This window comes from Mastacembelus armatus, chromosome 15 (genome assembly GCF_900324485.2).
Source record: "Mastacembelus armatus chromosome 15, fMasArm1.2, whole genome shotgun sequence".
Taxonomy (NCBI): Eukaryota; Metazoa; Chordata; class Actinopteri; order Synbranchiformes; family Mastacembelidae; genus Mastacembelus; species Mastacembelus armatus.
Window position 1 is genome coordinate 18,091,781 of NC_046647.1, and position 18,220 is coordinate 18,110,000.

The 18,220-nt window shown below is 38.7% G+C and overlaps 1 protein-coding gene across 1 annotated transcript in view; it reads left to right on the forward strand.

The window, feature by feature from the left end:
- The window catches only part of arid5b (AT-rich interaction domain 5B), a 69,578-nt gene that overhangs the window by 44,468 nt on the left and 6,890 nt on the right, over positions 1 to 18,220 (forward strand). The window contains exons 5-8 of the mRNA XM_026309192.2: positions 5,297 to 5,460; positions 6,784 to 7,048; positions 11,884 to 11,936; positions 12,926 to 13,023. Coding sequence (XP_026164977.1) covers positions 5,297 to 5,460; positions 6,784 to 7,048; positions 11,884 to 11,936; positions 12,926 to 13,023 — 580 coding nt within the window. The remainder of the gene's footprint in view (positions 1 to 5,296; positions 5,461 to 6,783; positions 7,049 to 11,883; positions 11,937 to 12,925; positions 13,024 to 18,220) is intronic.

Consider the following 18,220-nt stretch of genomic DNA (forward strand, 5'->3'; position numbering starts at 1 on the left):
CATCTGCATTGCGTGTGAGTTTATATCCTATCATGGGGCTTTATTTTTATGACGGACTGTAAATTTCCAAATTATCACTGCATCCCTGTGTATCAGGCCTGAGGGCTCATCTTCGTCCGTGTGTGTGGCCATGTTCACAAGCACAGTTTTATTTATTTTATTTGTCACAGGGAAGAATCCTTTCTCACCTGTACAGACACATATCTGTCCTGAAGCTGTGGTCACTGTGGTCTGGCTTTACACTGTGTTTGCTTAAAAACCCTGTAAGTTGTCTGGCCCTCACTATGTAACTCATTAGGGACTAACTTCAAATTGACTGAGTGGATCTCTCTTGGAGAATTCAAATTGATTATCATGGAGCTGGAATGCAAATTTATTTGTCGTGTCACTGTGCTGCTTAACTGACCAGGATGGTATTTTTTTCTCTATATTATTAACACAGTGTTTTCTCATTATAATTTGTATTGGTATGTTGAAACTTTGCCTACTGATCTTTCGTCACTCTTGTATTAATGTCAGAAGGAGATTATTTCTTTTTGTAGAAGGTAAATTATTAATACACAATGGTACCATGTTGTATTCTGTTCTGTCCTGGGGGACGTACTGTGCTGTACAGACAAGACATGTATTGCAACATGAATGCTACCTTTGGCTGTGAGCTATGCTGATAATTGCTGAGTGGGTGTCAGGCCTTTAGTGAATTTGCAACCAAGTGAGACAACAAAATATGTCAAAACATGTTTTTCACTTACCACTGCTTGTTCTAGTCATTCCTCGCTCATCCTCCTCCTCCTCCTCCACCTTCTTTACCTTTTTGTTTGAACTTGGACCTCATTATGGTGAGTGGAAGTTGAAGCTAAGATGTAGAATTAAGAGTTTGAGCAGAGACATGAGTGGGAGTGTTTCTTAAAAGTGCAGATGGGAGATTCAGTCAGTCACAGTTTGTCATGCGGGTGAAAACTCATAGATTTTACTATTTTACTTTACGTATGTAATTATCTAAATATAATTTATTGAGCTCAGTAAGTTTTTTTTTTAACCTGTTGTTGAAGTTGATTTATGTTGTTTGTCATAAGCACCTTTTACACTGAAGTGTTTCTCAACAAATTTATGGGTGATTTATTTCAGGTTGACCTTTGTAATTACTAGTAAAATGAATAATCAACATTCATATCAGCCTTATTGCATATTTACATAATATGATTACTAAGAGGACTGTGGAGTAACACTCCCTGCCCTCTGACTAGTACAGTGTAACAAGACTACAGGTCTGCAGCCATGCCAGCAAAACCTGAGAGACTGTGCTTTATTGACAGTGCTTGGTGCTTTGAGATAAATGTTAACATCAGCATGCTGACACGTGGCTTCAAATGACAATGCTAACATGGTGGTGATAACATGTAACATGTTAACTATCTTATTTTAACATGTTATCACATATATGAAACATTTTAGCACATCATAGCACCAAGTGAACGATTTATCCTGAGAGAAATATGTATGATCTTTCACGAAATTCATTGCAATCCATTTCATTGCTGAGACACTTCACTAAAAACTGTAAATGTTTCATGGTGGCGCTGAAGGGAAGTTATCTGGAGCAGGAATCTCTGTATATGTGGTAGTCAATTCAGAGATATTTCAGTGGTGGACTGACTGACTGACCAGCTGAAATTGTATTCGCTTTGACACAGACAGTTAGTGTGGCTAAAAATAGGTAACTACATGTGTAAATACATCTGCAGTCGTGACTAATTATTTCAGTTGTAAGTATTAATCTAAACTGTTAAATGAATGTATGAGTTGGCTGTTAATCTGCTAAAACACATCAAAGTAATTTTTAGATCCCTGAGCGTTCAATTTTGGTTTGACAACAAATACAAAAACAATCATCGTCAGAGCAATAATTTGTCTACTTTAAATCACTAAGCGAACAAATGCAGCTATTGAGATTTTTTCAGTGTTTGTGAGCATTATAAACTGAGGCATCCATCAGCCGAATTCTCCAGTCGGCTTAATATGTCTCTCCATTCCCAGCATCCTCTCAATCAATCAGTCTATTTTGTTGTGGTTCCCTGTGGCTCTCCTCTGTTGATGCATAGAACCATCAGAACCCCCTTCCTGAGCTGTCTCTAATGAGTTTTCATTATCATTGACATCAACTGAGTGGCGACTGAATGGAAACAGAGGAATTAGGGCTGTATTTAATTGAATCTGAGGGGCAAGAAATTATTAGACAAAGACGTGTTGTAAAGCCGTTATGAGCTGAGAGCGTTCGCAGAGTTGTCAGGCAGTGTCTCTTGCTGCTGAAGTTGGCATGACTTCCATAGCTTAGGGTTCTACTCTGTGACAAGACATGATGGATTCACAACCCCAGGGGATGTCCCTTAACTGTGTGTGTGCCATTTGTGTGTGTGTGTTGGCATGGCCTCATCTCCTTCAGGTAGCAGCGATCCAGAATGCTGTTCACTACTGTACAGCATTATAACATCAGTGTGTGTGTGTGTGTCTGTGACTGTTGTGTATTTGTCTTTGGTGTGTGTGTCCACACAATATACCTTTTGGGGTTTGTGAAGGACCAGGCAAGAGTCGTCTGGTCGTTTAAGGCACGTCTCCAACTCATATCAGTCACCCAGATAAGCTGAAAGCCACAGACAGAGACATAAGTAACACACTGGGAAGCAAAAAGGAACTTGGTAGCTTGGTCAGCAGCCATTTTTGGTGTGTGACTATAGTGCCCATTTTTACCTTGTTGAGGGAAGTATGCACACTTAAATAATCTTTTTCTTTTCTAGTACACTGACACAAACACTTAATGCCCACAGAGTGGTAAAAATATCACATCTCCCAGCATCCTGTAAAATCATTGTCTTGTGATGTTAGCTTTGTTTTTTACAAACTATAAATGTCTGTTTCCATTGTAGAAAATCAATCCACACAGTCAGTCCATGTTTGATTTTCTTTGTTATTATAAATCTGATGACTCCACCCTTATGCAACGCTGCCACAAGGAGAGCAGATCAGCAGTTCTGCACAACTTCAGCAGCACAGAAACCTTTCTTGCACTTGAACTTGTGTGCCTGTGTGTGCATGTTTACATAAATACATGAATAGACCATTTCACCCCAGTTTACATTAGTATCTACAGGGGTTGCATTTAGCTTGTCCTTTATCAATAAATAAGTGAATTGAAATCCGCTGTCATGTCACTGTGTGTTATGCAGCGGTGTTTGGCTGTAATTGCAGCATTTTCATACACAGCAGTATTTGACCTGATGAAAAATGTAAACAGGCAGGTTATGTAACTCAGTGTAGGGTGTCAGGAAGGTTAGTGATTGGACTAAAAACAGAACCTCATTGAATGTGTGACCTCACTCAGACCTATGCAGCGTTTGTTTAAACTGATGTTACATGTTAAAAAACAAATCTGCTGCATGTCAAACCCACAAGCATTACTCATCGCATAATGTTTGTGTTTTTCTATGATTCCATATGTTTTTAATACTCTGTAAATGCCATGTTATGTAGTCTTAATTAGGTTTTCTTAAGATGTCATCTATATTAAAAGTGCATTTATTGTAATTTTGCTATTTGTATTATTACTATTTATGGTTTGTGTTTTGTTGAATTGCATGTGTTCTGGACAGAAGCCTAAACACTGTAAATTAGCTTAGGCAATAAATGCTATGATTGGATGCATATGTGGCATTCAGTGAATATGTATCTGTCAATTTGAAAACAAAGAAGTAAATACATAATTGGCTTTATGTAATTTCTCAGCATTAATGAGTAATTGTAGGAATGGAAAGCAGAATGAGCAGCAGAGTAGGATAACATTGAAGGAAGAAACACACCCAAGGCTTTCTAAGTAAAGATTACACTGCTGAAAACTTGTTTTTTTTTTCAGTGCCAAAGCGATGACAAATGCACAACAAATGCCCTTGGAATTTTCCTTGCACTGTTTCTCCACAGCGTAGTGGTTGTGAAAATAACAACATGAAGTGATAGGTTGCTGAGTTGTGATCATTTTACCCTTGTTAATGACTGCCTCTTAGTTTTATTCAGCTCCAGTGTTATTGTAACATTTTCTTGATGGGAATTTGATCTGACAAAAATAATCACAGGGTCCTTTTGGCACAGAACAACCTTGGATGTGACTTAATTGTCATTGCAGATGGAAAGAAAGAATGTTGACGCTGTGAAATACGTGACTAAACTTGGCTTATTTTTAAGTTTCTCTCCTTTTTCTCTCTTTCTTTCTCGCTCTCTCACTCTGTCTCCTTTGAGCTTATCTCTGTTTGTGTTGCTGTGTGGAGGCAAGGCATTCTGCCAAGAAGTTACATTACAGTCGCGGGTTGACATAAACGTGGGTGTACAAAGGACTTGGAGGGCTTAAATACTTTATTGTGTGTGTAATATGAACTGAGCAATTATATCTGCCAGCCTTTCAAACAAAGAGCTCCTATCAGGCAGGTTCATGTGTTTTTAATTAACAGCGTTCAGCTTTAAGACATGAGCAGGCTAACCAGAGCAAAACCAAAAATAGAGTCATGATGATCAGTACATCTGAAGTGCTGTAGTATAAACTAATTCTTTATTATACTGACACTGCTGAGATGACAACTGTGGCAGTGTTGCTGTGGAAAAGAAAAGAGAGCGTAGTTGTATTATATATGTTGTTCTGTTGAGAAACACAAGCCCAGAGTTTTTGAAACATCTGTATCAAATATTTCTTTAAGCAGAAACTGTTTGTTGTCTTCCCTTTTGTGGGTTGTGGGTTAACCAGCATCTGTCATTTACAGTATTATGCTAACTGCTTGACTGTTACGACGCCCTCATGTGAAATGTTAAAAATACATCTGTCTGAATTTCAGTGTAGTTCCTTTTAGGCTCAGGGGGAACTTGAGGATCGTGTTTACTAGCACATTGGAGCATTTTGGCAGCCAGCTACTCCATCCAGCACAATGTTGCAATAATCCAGTTCAAAAATAATTAGCTACAGGCTAACAGGCCTGTGAAATTCCTGTCCCTGATTGTAAATGTTCCTGTCATAGCCTCCGTCCTGTTCAGCTAAAAGTTAATGTTCCCAGAGAGGAAATGTGTTTTTGGCTATCAACAATCTTTTATTCTTCCTTTCAAATCTAATATATTAAGATAAAAATGTTAGAATTACCCAAATGTTGGCAGCAAAGAGTTGGAAATACAGTGCATACTGATTTGATCACAGAGTGCTATGTCAGCACATGCCTTTCCACCTAAAGTGATATTCTCATTGTCACTGGTTCCTTTCCCTCAGCTCCCAACCTGAAGGGGCGACCTCGGAAGAAGAAGCTGTCCATCTCTCAGAGGAGGGACTCCCAGGGTCAGACTCAGGGTCAAGGGTCATCAGGGTCAAGCCAGGGGTCAACAGCAGTGGCAGCACAGGACCCTGGCAGTCCAGAGAGCAAAACTACTACCAAGGTAAGATAAAATAAAGGAGATGAGACTTCTATACTCCCCAAGGAGAAATTTGCAAGTTACAGCACAGAAACAGATTGAGCGGTAAGAAAACAGATGTAGTCCTTAAATGAAAAAATAAGAGATGAGAGGAATTAGGGAGGTGATGTGAAGTGTAAAGCAAATGTTTATGTAAAAAAAAGTTATTAAAAGTAGCGCTCATGTTGATGCTTATCAGTCATTTTGTGCAGTGCAGGCAGTACAATGTGACTATGAAGACCATGCCACACTAAAATTGAACATAGGATCACATATATATAGATAATAGACCCTAGATGTCATCTTGTGATTTTTTTTTGGGGGGGGGGGGGTATTTTACTAAAAGGATTTATTAATTTTTTTTTTTTTTTTTAACATTTCTTTGAGTACATTTCACATCTCTGGCGCTCTAGTTCAACAAAGGGTCAAAGGGTCAACAAATACGAATAAAATGAAAAATTGTCACTGTTTCCTAAATCCCAGGTTGATATCATTTAATCATCTGTTTTGTTCATCAGCCCAAAACACTGAAATATAAAATTGTTTGGTTTCTCAAATTGAATTAAACAATTACTTTTTCTGTCCATCCACTGTGGGTAGACAACTCTGAGTCAGTATGATTTGTTTTCATCTGACTAATTTATTCCTTGGTAGATCAGTCATGATAGCGTAATTATTGAGCAATACTCTTTGTCTATCTTTTCTCTTCATCCAACCAAATAATAGTCATTTAAACATAAAGATAATACAATTCCACAGTAAAAGGCTGTTTTCATTTTTTTTCCTCTGCATTGTATAAAAACAAGAGGCAGTGCTGTTAATATTTATAGTGAATATAAACAGAAGTCAAATTTGCATTGTAAAGTCATCACATCCTGTTAGCAGATTTTTGTCATAATGACAATAATGATTGTTTTCATTGATACAGTTTCTGTGTTCTTCAGCGTTCCTTTTTATCGAGTCCTTATCTGACATTGGTTGCGATATTCACAAAGAAGGAAATATCCACACTAAAAGCTCTTCCACTGTTGTTCTGTTCCTATGACCTTGGACAGTTAAATCAATATTAGCAATTCTCTCTTGAAGCCAGAGTCAAACTAATCTGTGCCTAATCTGTGATGACAAGAAGAGCAGCTCTATTGATAATCAATGAGAGGCTGCCTTTGTGGCCTGTAAGAATATTTTTTTGTGCTTGAACCCAAACACACTTCATCCAAACTGTCTGAGCTCATTTGAATAACACTCTGTAAAGGGTTCAGTTTTTGTCTACAATTACATTTGCTGACTCTTTACACTCTCCCTTTGCAGGTCAAACCCAATTGTAAAACGGTACCTAATGGAAAATTAACCCCAGCAGCCAAACCTAAGGCCAGCGGCCTCAGTAAGAAATCTGCTGAGGAGAAGGAGCGAGGGAAGGAGAAGGAAGAGAGGAGTAAAGAGGAAGAGAACAAAGAGGAGGAAACATCAGAGGAGACCCGAGCAGAGGAGCAGGCTTTCTTAGTGGCACTCTACAAGTACATGAAAGAAAGAGACACACCCATTGAGAGGATCCCCTTCCTTGGCTTCAAACAGAGTGAGTGGGATAACTTAACTATTATTCCCTCACTGACAATGTTTAACACACAAGGTTAGACTCAGTAGTGTAATAGTGAAGTTTGTTTATATTTTTTAGGTTATTTTGGAGATTTAGGTCATACCATCACCAGTGGGGAAGGTACGCAGGCTAAGAGGGGATTAAAAACACAAAGTTACCTCTTAAAACAGGCATGAAAGTACCAGAGCAAGTTAAGCAAAGAAAAAGGGGGAAAAAAAAACATAATTCTGACCCTGGACTGGCTTATGCTCACAAAATGGAATCAATGTATATGTTTGAAATTATAGTTATATATCAGACTAGATATCAGAGTGGAACTGCACTCTCTGTCATACATGAGTAAAATTGGCAGGAAACCCCCTGTGTGGATTTTAATCATCATCTCTAACCACATGTTATCTGTAGTGCCACCTTGTTGTGATCAGAGGAGAAAGCAGTAGCTGCTTTTAAGTCAAGGGTAGACTTGGTCTTAACTATGCAGAATATGAGCGCTTTAGTGGAAGAAGTGGAGATGGCTGCCAACAACCACAGGCATTATGCCCAAAATCTCTAAATTACACTGCTGTTAAACTGTAAAAAACACATTCAATCTGTGGTAATAATAAACTAAAGCAATAATTGTCTGTGTTGAGAAAAATCACATCTAGCGGTTAGTAAAAGACTCTAGAGGCTCCTTGTCAGAGCACATTTTGTCTGGCTTTTATATATGGAGAGTATATCTTCTCACTCTTGTCAAAGAGGTTTCCTGTGAAGCCCAAGAATGTCCTCTAACAGTTTTAAAAGAACATCACACGTATGGGAAACACGTTTGCCTGAGATGAAAGATTTCAAATATAGGTCAGATGCTTTGTGTGCACTCGGTGTGCACGGGACAGAGTAGAAACATGCTCATAAACATCATAAAGAAGCACATTCTGGGCTTGTGAAACCAAAAAGTGCATTTGTTTTATGTTTTTCATCTCAAGGCAACACACATGAGAATGTGAGCACTCATCTCAAACTGTGGTTTTTGAGATTCTCACTCTGTATTCACATTTGCAGTCATGTCAAAAGAGCCAAGAAAGATTTAGCCATTCAGATCAGAATATAGCGCCACAGCGGCAGCAAATGAATGGCAGCCAGGAGAGGGAGAGAGATGTCTACTGAATTTAACAGTGACAGTTTATAGCACAGTAAAACTCATTACGCTAAACTGTTACATGAAGGTAAGCTGCGGTCGCCTCCACTCTGCTAACATCACCACGGTATTTTGACAGTCCTGTCATGTTGACTGCTGACACGTTGTTGCTTAAATAGGTCATTGTGGTTAAGGGTGAGAAAAGGGGAGCAAGGAAGATACAGAGAGAGATGGAGGAAGACTTAGATACCCAACATGCTTTACTTTTACTTGGCAGTTTTCAGTTTGAGCTCAGAATAAAGTCGAGGTCCATGCGCCAACTGTTTTACATACAGTACATGCTTTGAATTTCAATACCAGACACATCATAAGCGAGGCCCTCATTAAATGGTGAAATCATGCTGTTTAAACTTCGTCCTTGGCAGCGAGCACACATCAGCACATGTAAAAAGGAGGAAAAGAAACACATCATAATTAATACAACAAACCCTTAGATGTAATCGGCGCCTTTTTCATATTCTTGCCTTTAAACTTGCTACAAATGCATTAAAAGATCAAAGAACTCACTTTCCTGTAATGGAAGTTGAAATTATGTTATTTTAGTTGTTTGAGTAATAATCTTTTTATGAAGTTCTCTGGAGTTTAACAAAGCAACAGATGGTTGAATGATTCGCTGGCTTTGTTGGCCGAGCCACAAAAATATCCATTTGATTCACTTCCAAAAAAACCCCTATCTGAATCCAAACATGGACTATTTATGTAAATGCCACCTCATCTCCTAGTGCTGGAGTCTTACCTGCAATTGTGATGCTTTAGAGCCCAGCAGAGAGATATGAACCTCTAAAATGTAGTCAGTTTGCCTCTACCGTGAATGAATCACAGCATATTTTAAACCCAGTCATTTTAATTTTGCTGCTTTAATACACTGCCCACTTGTTGTCTGCTTCACTCTGTGTTGAATTTATATTTCACTTCAGGGGTTGTATGCATTAAACATCTAAGAGCAGAGGTGCTGATCTCACATCAGTTGACCTCATTTGTAATAATCGCATGTAGTTTTACACTGACTACTATCATAACTCTCAAAATAACATGTGACAGAAGAGGTTATGACAAAGTACATTTACATGTACCTTACAATAATTTCCATCAGTGTGATGTTTTGTTTCTCAGTTAATCATCAGTAGATGTTTTTAGATTAATGTAGATTACTAAAGCAAAATGTGGCATATACAAATTTCTTGTTTGGATTGCCCACCAAGTCTAAAATCCAAAGATATTTAGTTTGATCTCAAACAAAACAAAAAGCAGAAAATCTTCATACTTGACTTGAACCATTACTTAAATAAAAATATTAACTTTGAGGGCTATGGCTAACCATTCTGTGATTGTGTTTTCATTTGAATAGTTATTCCCTATGAAATGTTATTCCCAAAAATGTCTATGAAATGTCAAAAATCTTGTCACACCAACAGATCAAAACCCAAATATTTAAAGAATCTTTTTTTTTTTAGTCATTCCACTGTTTAGGCTGTAATACATTTCTTTTTTTATACATACTGTATGAAATGCCTCTATTCAAGAGTCCTCAACTATTTAAAAAAATGGAAAAAATGTGGCTCTAAATTACTTCAGTTAAACCATTCATAGAAGCTCTATGCACACTAGCACCTGAATCACAGGAAATGACAGAAAATAAGTTGACTGTTAAATTTGAGGAGCAGAGCGGTTGGAGAGGAAATCTGTGGCTTTACTGTTTTCATGCGACTTGCCGTCCTTCTATATTTTATCACTTGGTTAATATTTGCATTGCTCTACAGCTGCTGCCATTGAAATAGCAGTGAATGAAATGAAGAAATGAGTGAGTGGATTGAGAAGGAATAAAACAGGAGCTGTGGTTATATTATATATTCTGAATGCCCTTGATCTGAAAGATTAACAGCTAACTTTGTGTGCGTGTGTGTGTGAGTGTGTGTGTGTGTGTGTGTGTGTGTGTGTGTGTGTGCGTGTGAGTGTGTGTGTGTGAGTGTGTGTGTGTGTGTGTGTGTGTGTGTGTGTGTATGAATGAATGAGAGACTATTGCAGATGCATGTGTGCTTCAGAGCTTGGGCATCAGCATGTGATTGTGAACATCAGTTCCAATTTGTCTCCCTCTTTCAGCCTTGTTGTCTAATTGCCATGCCATCGGTGTGTCATTGAGGCTGCATTGTGTTCCTGTTTTGTCATCCTTATCTCAGTGATAATTGCCCCTGCCAAATAGAGGGGAATTAAGAAAAGAAATTGCTAATGACAAGACATCTAAGAAAAGGCATGTTCTCTCATTTCCTTTATCTGTTCTGTTCCCTCCCATTCCCGTGTGCTATTGTGGTAATTACAGTCGATGCATAACAAGCTAGTTAAATAGACCATCTTTCTGTTTCTACAGTCAGAAAGCACAATACACCAGAGTGCTCAGTTCAAACAGAAAAACCTACCCAGCTCCCTTTGTTATTCCACCCGTGCATTGACAACGGTCGTAGAGAGGAGGGAAGGAAAAAATCAATGCTGTCAAATGCGGAGATAGGAAAATGTCATTTTGACAAATGCAAGGCTTTGTGTACGCACAGATTGAATTTTGATGGATTTCTCCCCAGGCGAGGCCTCCTTTTCTTATTTATAGGCCTTCATATAAAAATGTTAAACAATGATGTTACAGAAAGCAAATACAAATGTCATTGGCACAAAAAGTCCCCCAATGAACTTGTGGTTCTTTGTGGGAAACATTTTCTTTAAAAGATAGACAGCTATTTGAAGCCTTTCTGAAAGCTTACATGGCTATTTTTAGGAAAATGTTACACAAGACTTGTATTTTGATATGGCCTGTCATGGGCCATTTGCATAGGGAAATCAATGCAAATGAATTTGCATTACTTCAAACAGAAGTTTGAGCATATTGCCAAGCATTTGATGCTTGTAATGGTTTTCATCCATACCTGCAGGCTGCAGCTGAGGGTTAGCAATTCTCTTTGTCAGGATGAAGCATATGCTGTGTTTTATCACATCCTGTAACAGTGAACGTACAAATACACAATATTTATTTGCATTCTTGAAATGCGTAGCTGAAATGCAATGTTGTTTTATTTGGCAGTCCACCAGTATGTGATTCCTTTATTCCTAATGTCTGTAATCCTACTCCTAACCCTGATGAGGTACATTTAATCAACTGCTGCACTTAATATAAATAATTACTGTACTTGACTACTTGTCCAAGAGAAATATTGTTCTTAGTACTACACAGTTTGTTTGGTTTGCTGCTATGTGCTACATTCACAGAAAACAAAACTTACGAAACATAAACTACTATGCAGTATACAGATTTTGTAAAATTACAGTAACTGTGTCATGGCCAGTAATGACATTACTGTTTACATGTTGATGCATCAGTACTAATGAGCCAATAATGTATTAGCACTTCTGCAGTTCATACAAGTACATTTTGCTGGTTAAATTTCAAATAAATGAAGTATGTTAAACTGTAATGTGTTTTTTTTTGGTATTTCTACTTTTACTTACAGTGACTACAAGATCTAAGTACTTCCTCCAAGGCTGTATTTATTTCCCTGTCTCTTGCTAGTGACTGTACTGGATGTGACGTCATGTGTTTCAGCTCCTTTTCCCATAGTTCCTGACAGCTTTGTTTGTCTTTTGTGTCCCACAGTCAACCTTTGGACTATGTTTCAAGCTGCTCAGAAACTTGGAGGATATGAGCTGGTAAGTATTCACATATGTGGTAATGCATTCCCTTGTTTTTGTTAAGGTCCCTCCATAGTTTCTTCTATATCCTCCTCTTTCTGCTGTCCACGCTCTTCTCCGCTGTTGATTATTTTCCCTCTCTCACTTTCTTGGTTATCTCCCTTCTCCTCTCTGTGTCTTTTCTTTCTTTCTACTTTCCCTTTGCCCCTTGAGGTCAGTTACTATTTTCCCAAGAAGAAAGTTTTGCCCAGAGCCACACTGAGCGAAAATGGTGCTGTTGTTTCAAAACCCCCTTGGAGTGGAAAACACATGTTCCTATGCAGTGCACTGGTCAGAAGGAAATTGGTCAAATCACTCACTTTTTCCCATGCTGGAGATGACGTAAAATGCACATACCCAAGAATTCACACACATAGACAACCAAAGTGAGTCCAGAATAAATGTGTATGAGGCAGAGGCAGTTAACTTGGCAGCTTTAACTGCCATTTATTGGCTCACTATTCATGTACGACATGTTTCCAAAGTGAAGTCAATGTTTGATGTTGTCAAGTGTATTGCTCATGCCTGTTTCTTCATTAGCTAGCTAGTATAATCTCATCCAAACAGACAGCCAGACCAGGCCATAAACAGGATACAGCTCATATAATTGGGACTCATATCCTTTTAAAATGCTCATATCTGCAGCTGAGTAGCTCACGTTTCATGTCAACGCTTTATGCGCTCTGTGACAGCTTGGAGTTTTGTGTTTTTTGTTGTAGGTTGTCATCTGTTATGGGATAAGGGCTAACTGCAGGAATAACCGACTGCATGATGTTAACAGAGCTTATTATGTTAGAGAATTAGTGTAGAGGATTCAATAACTGGTACATCATGACTCAGTAACTCCATAAGACCTTAAAATGATATTAACTACATGTGCTTTTTCTTTTTTTCTTTCCTCTCTATATCCTTTGCCTTTCCTTTTCTCCTTGTCTTATCACTCTTTGTCTTCTCATACGTTCCTGTAGATCACAGTCCGCAGACAGTGGAAGCATGTATATGATGAATTAGGCGGCAACCCCAGCAGCACAAGTGCCGCCACATGTACACGGAGACACTATGAGAGGTGAGTTGTAGTGTTCAGTGGTTTTATATATACATACACCTAAATCAATTCATGATTCGATAATTATTTATTTTCATAGGCTTAATTTATTAGTTGTGTGGTACTATGGAACCAATCATGGCATAAAGTCCACCCACTCTTTAGCTTACAAACAAGCTAAATAGGATTTAATTTTTTGAATTATTAACCAACCTACAAGTATGCACACACACACACACACCACACCATATATATATATATATATATATATATACTGTATATATATATATATATATATATACTGTATATGTATTGCATCACACAAAGCTGCAAGATAAAATTTTGCACTTTAATGTATTCATCTAATCATTCAGTCAGATACTGCAGCATTTTGCACACATCATAATCACTCAGATGGTATTACCAAACCAAAGCAAGCATATGGATATGATCCTGAGGGAGCTGTGAGGGTATTATGCAGCACTGCCTGCATACACTCATGCACCCCTGCACACACAAACATGCACACACAGCCACTTTCCCAAGGTCAAACAAATGCCAAATATGATCTTCCCAACAAGAGATAACCCGTTGCTCGTGAAGCAGGTCATTCCTCTGGACCAACGACCCCTTTCCATATCCCACTGGCTTCTGCAGGTTCATGTATTAACACAGCTTAGACACACACATATTCACACCTGTCAGTAATACAGCAATATGCCAGCAGTACCATATTAAGGAGGCGTGCAGCTTTATATTGTGTTAAGATTGCATGCTGTAAGCAAATTTGCAAGCACAGGTAGAGGCTGCCGAAGTCGCTTTTCCAGGAAATCGGTGAACCCATAGGTGTGTATTGAGTGTATTGTTGGGTTTGTTGTATTTGTTGACAATGTGCCTCTAAATGTTCAGCTGAGGGTGCTTTCAGTGTTTACACCATGTTCCCAGTTCAGCTCACTACTTCAGGGATATGTTTTTAAACAGGAACTGCTGCACAGTGGAGTTCCTTATTTTTACTAATAACACCTGACATTAGACATGATGCTGGCCTAATGTCGTTTTATTGCAGTCATATGTCTTTGGTCCTTGTTTTGTGATTGGTATCCTCCTAGATATTACTTTGAAGCCAGATGTGAAAAGCTGTATTATTTATCAGTTTAAGCTATAGAAATGGTCATAGGAAGGCAAGTGGGACAGGACAAAACTGTGGGAAGCACTGAGGTGTGACTACTGCTGCGCTGGCCTTTCCCTCTCCAACAACCAAGAAGTAGCTGAGAGAAAATAATGCTGAATCAATACAAAGCAATAATATCCACACACTGCAGTGAATATCAGGCTGACAGAGAGAGAAGGTGTAAAAGGGAGGGGTGAGGGTGATGGGGCATGTGTGTGTGAGAGAGGAAGAGAAAGCAAGAGCGAGATCAGCTGAAGCTGAGCGAGTTTCTATTCAGGGAATAATTTTAGCTGAGCCTTGGTGTTTGGGCTGGTTGGAGGGCAATTAGCCTCATTGTATTAACTCAGCAAACATGGCCATTCTCTCCGCATGATGAATGAGGCTGTTTGTGGGCTCGCTGAAGTGTGTGTTTGTTCCCCAGAGGCGTCTTTGTTTCCACCTTTAATCATTAGTCAATGTGCTACAGAAATATAATTCACAAGGAAGAATGTACAGTGTACAAACTGGAACAACACTTATGTTTTCTTCTTCTCTCAGAAGGATCATTTGTGATTTGTTCAGCAGGCCAAAATAGAGTATAGTAGGAAATAAAAAGTCTCAAGCTAGTGGGGAGAAAGGACAGAGTATTTCAGGACGTAATTGCTTTAAATTAAGTGGATATTCTTGGCTGTGTTGGTGTTATTTGGGTTAAAGACTGTGAATATCCACAACCATTCAGCTCTCATTTTAAATTAATACACATTATCCTTTTACAGTCCAAATGGTAAAATCATATGAAATGGTTTCCTAGGAGATGTTATTTTGAAAGATGGAGCCAGGGGCATAATCACTATATTTATGCTGTCCAGGACCATGCGGTAATCACTGGTAGTAATGGAGTTACATAGCTGAAATTGAACAGGAGATAGCCCCAGCTAATTGTCATTTTCAAGTTACAGTTTTCAGTTACAGTCACAGAGCAGCGTTCATTAGTGCACAGGGAAAAATCAATGTAGAAATGTCCAAGTCAAGGTCCGCCGCTGCAGCTACGGGGAAGCTTTAATGATATTTATTTAAACTGTTTCCCGAGATTAGCTGTCAGGGCCCAGTGCTCTGAATTAAAAATGAGGTCATGAAAAAGATGGCATCAATAACCTTGAAATAGACTGCTTTCTGCTTCTGTGCTGTGCCATTTTCTCTGTGCCCCCCTCTCCCACTCCCTGCCTTGCACTTCATGCTGTTTCTTTCATTATACAGGTCAGCGCCTTTTAACAGCTCCTACATATTTAATCTTCCTGGTTTCCTACGTGATCTCTTGTTACAGAAACATCACATTTTACTATCTCTGTTCATTTCTGCCTGTTACTGATTTTTAATACCTCACCATGCCTTGGCACTCTAATGTAATTGCACAACGGGGTTGGTATTGGGGCGGGAGAGAGGGTTTGGAGGGGGGGTATCCATGGCAACAGAGAAGCAATTTAGAATCATTTGCTATTTAAAAACTCTGAGGTTTTGGGCAATAGTGGAGAGCGCAGATGAGGGCTTTTGGATTAAATCATTTCATCTTAAAAGTATTAGATGTTTGCCAGATGTATTGTACACAGAGTGTGGTGCCTCTAAAATATTCTCTGGCTCAGATCATGCAGATATGTGTTTCTTTTAAGACAGATGCACGCCTGTTCCAATTTTAGTCGACTAGATGTTTTATTGATTCAGCCTTTATTCATTCCTCCTGGTATCTATGTTCCTCTGCATTCACTAAAGCTTGATTCCAGCAGAAACCACATTTTTTGCTCCTAATTATTAGAAAACCTTGGGCCAGTCCTCACACTGAGAATTATAATAAGATAGAGTTCAGATTTGGGGACACGAAGAACTGGCAGAGATTGTTTTTTTTTTTTCTCCCTAATTTTATTCCACTAGATGCTCAGTATCTTGCACTCGTCAGCATCTTTCTGCATTGTCCTTGCTGTACTGCAGATACATCAAATGTGGCGCATTACAGTTTGCTTGCCTTGTCTAATAATGTAGCTCAAACACAGATTTCAATTATTTTCTTCGCTTGTTCTAAAGCAGTATCATTGGATTACACTAAGAGGTGCTGGGGAGGGAGTTTCACCTTAATGTCCTCTCTGTTTTTTATTCGCAGCCGAGAGAAGCCGAGAGACAGATAAAGATGAAAACAATGGTAGATTTTAATGAACTTGCAAAAATGATTCAATATAAACAAATAAAGTAAAAGATAAAGGAGGGAGACAGAGAGAGAGAGAGGGAGGGTGCAATATGAGAACACCATTGTATTGTCTGCCAGCATTCTTCAACACTATAAACAAGGTCTCAAAATGATGTCCGCATCAAAAGCACAGCCAAATTCTTTGTATAGCCATGACTCTTCTGCTCAGTATGGACTTGAGCTTCAATGGGAATGCAGCCAAAGAGCTGAATGTTCTTTACACTAAAATAGCAGGCAGCTATTTTAACCTTTGAGAGCTTGATGGTTTACCCAAGAAAAACGGTTCATTGAGCATTCAGTGATAAAACCTCTTTTTTGCAGCAATCTAACAAATCACATTATTGGATGATTTCTTTATGCGTGGAATTTAATCAGAAGGTCCAAGGTTTCTTTCCCTAGTGGCAAAGAAAAATCACAAATTACAGCACTGACGTGTGACAGGCAATCGACTGTATGAGAATCTATTCAAGTCTACTGAGATTAATAACTAGTTCAGTGTAGCAAATTAAATTAATGACATTCTTGCAGAGATTTCAGTCCACTTCAGAGCAGCAAGAGAGAACACATGCTGTATATTTTTGGGTATTACTACTTGTGTGAGTGAAAGACTTCAGTGTTCCTTTGTCCAGAATAGTACACATTTATTTTAAACAGGCTTCTTACATCACACCTGCTATGGCGAACATTTACTGCGATTTGCAGCAGCAGCAGCTAATGAGAGCGAACCCCAGGGGAACAGTAGAGGTCATTTTAAATCTGGTATTTTCAGACTTGACAAAGGACTTAGGTTTTTCATACATTCCTGCACTGCCCTCCTGTTTTAACTGCATGAATGAGGGTCACCTCAAGTGGTTTAGCTTCGAAACAAAAGAGGGGCTTTGAGGCATGAATCCAAAGAAGAGGGAACAGCTATACAGCTATGGTGTCTGTTTATCCCTCTGCTGGCATCTTGTCTTTCTCTTTCAGTCTCTCTGTGCAGCAGTTATTGTTTTCTCTTTGCTCTGATGATGCCTAATCATTGCATTTAGATGTGATAAAGATTTGATTTTATCTTTTTTATTTTATTCTCTTTTCCGCAAAGGCTTGTAAAAGTAAGTCATTTTCTTTCTTCCAAATCTTTCTACAGCCCCTGGGGCTTGTCCACCAGCTTCTTAAATAGTTTATTTTCTTTTTTTAAGGCATGAAGCAGTTCTTGTGATCTTAACACAACACAGCTAAAATTAATTTCAGCATGGAGGGGAGGGAAATTGTTGAAATGGAACAGCCTGCAGGCTTTTTCCACTTATTTGGTGAGTTAGGCATTTCTTGGATTTGAGCACACTGCTTGTTCCTGTAACACAAAACTCAGATGAGAGTAGCACATTGCTGGTAAAGTCACCTTGTTTTTGCCAAGCTGTCTTTTTTGGGGTGAGGTTCTCAGTGTGAAATCCATAATTTCACAAGCACAGACACTTAGTTTAGGGATGTGGTTTGATAAATGACAGTTATTTATTGATCCTACTGATTGAAAGATCAGTCATATAATATATTTAAGCTATATTTTAGCTTAATTGCACGGCACATCTTCTATCTCTGCCCATTCAACATTTAATCTCTTCATTGCATACTATTTTAGTTGCCTGTTATCAGCATGGAAAATGGCTGCTTAAACAAAGGCTGGGTGATAAATTGGCGTGAGAGGAAGTTAAGTATTTATTGACCTCATAAAAATGTTGCCTCTCCTGCCTCTAATGAAATTCTTTCCTTAAATCTCACAGTGTAGCATACGCCCCCTGCGGGCTCAAATTATTAACTGCAACTCTTTTTCCAAACTAAAGCAGTGGCTGCTAAGC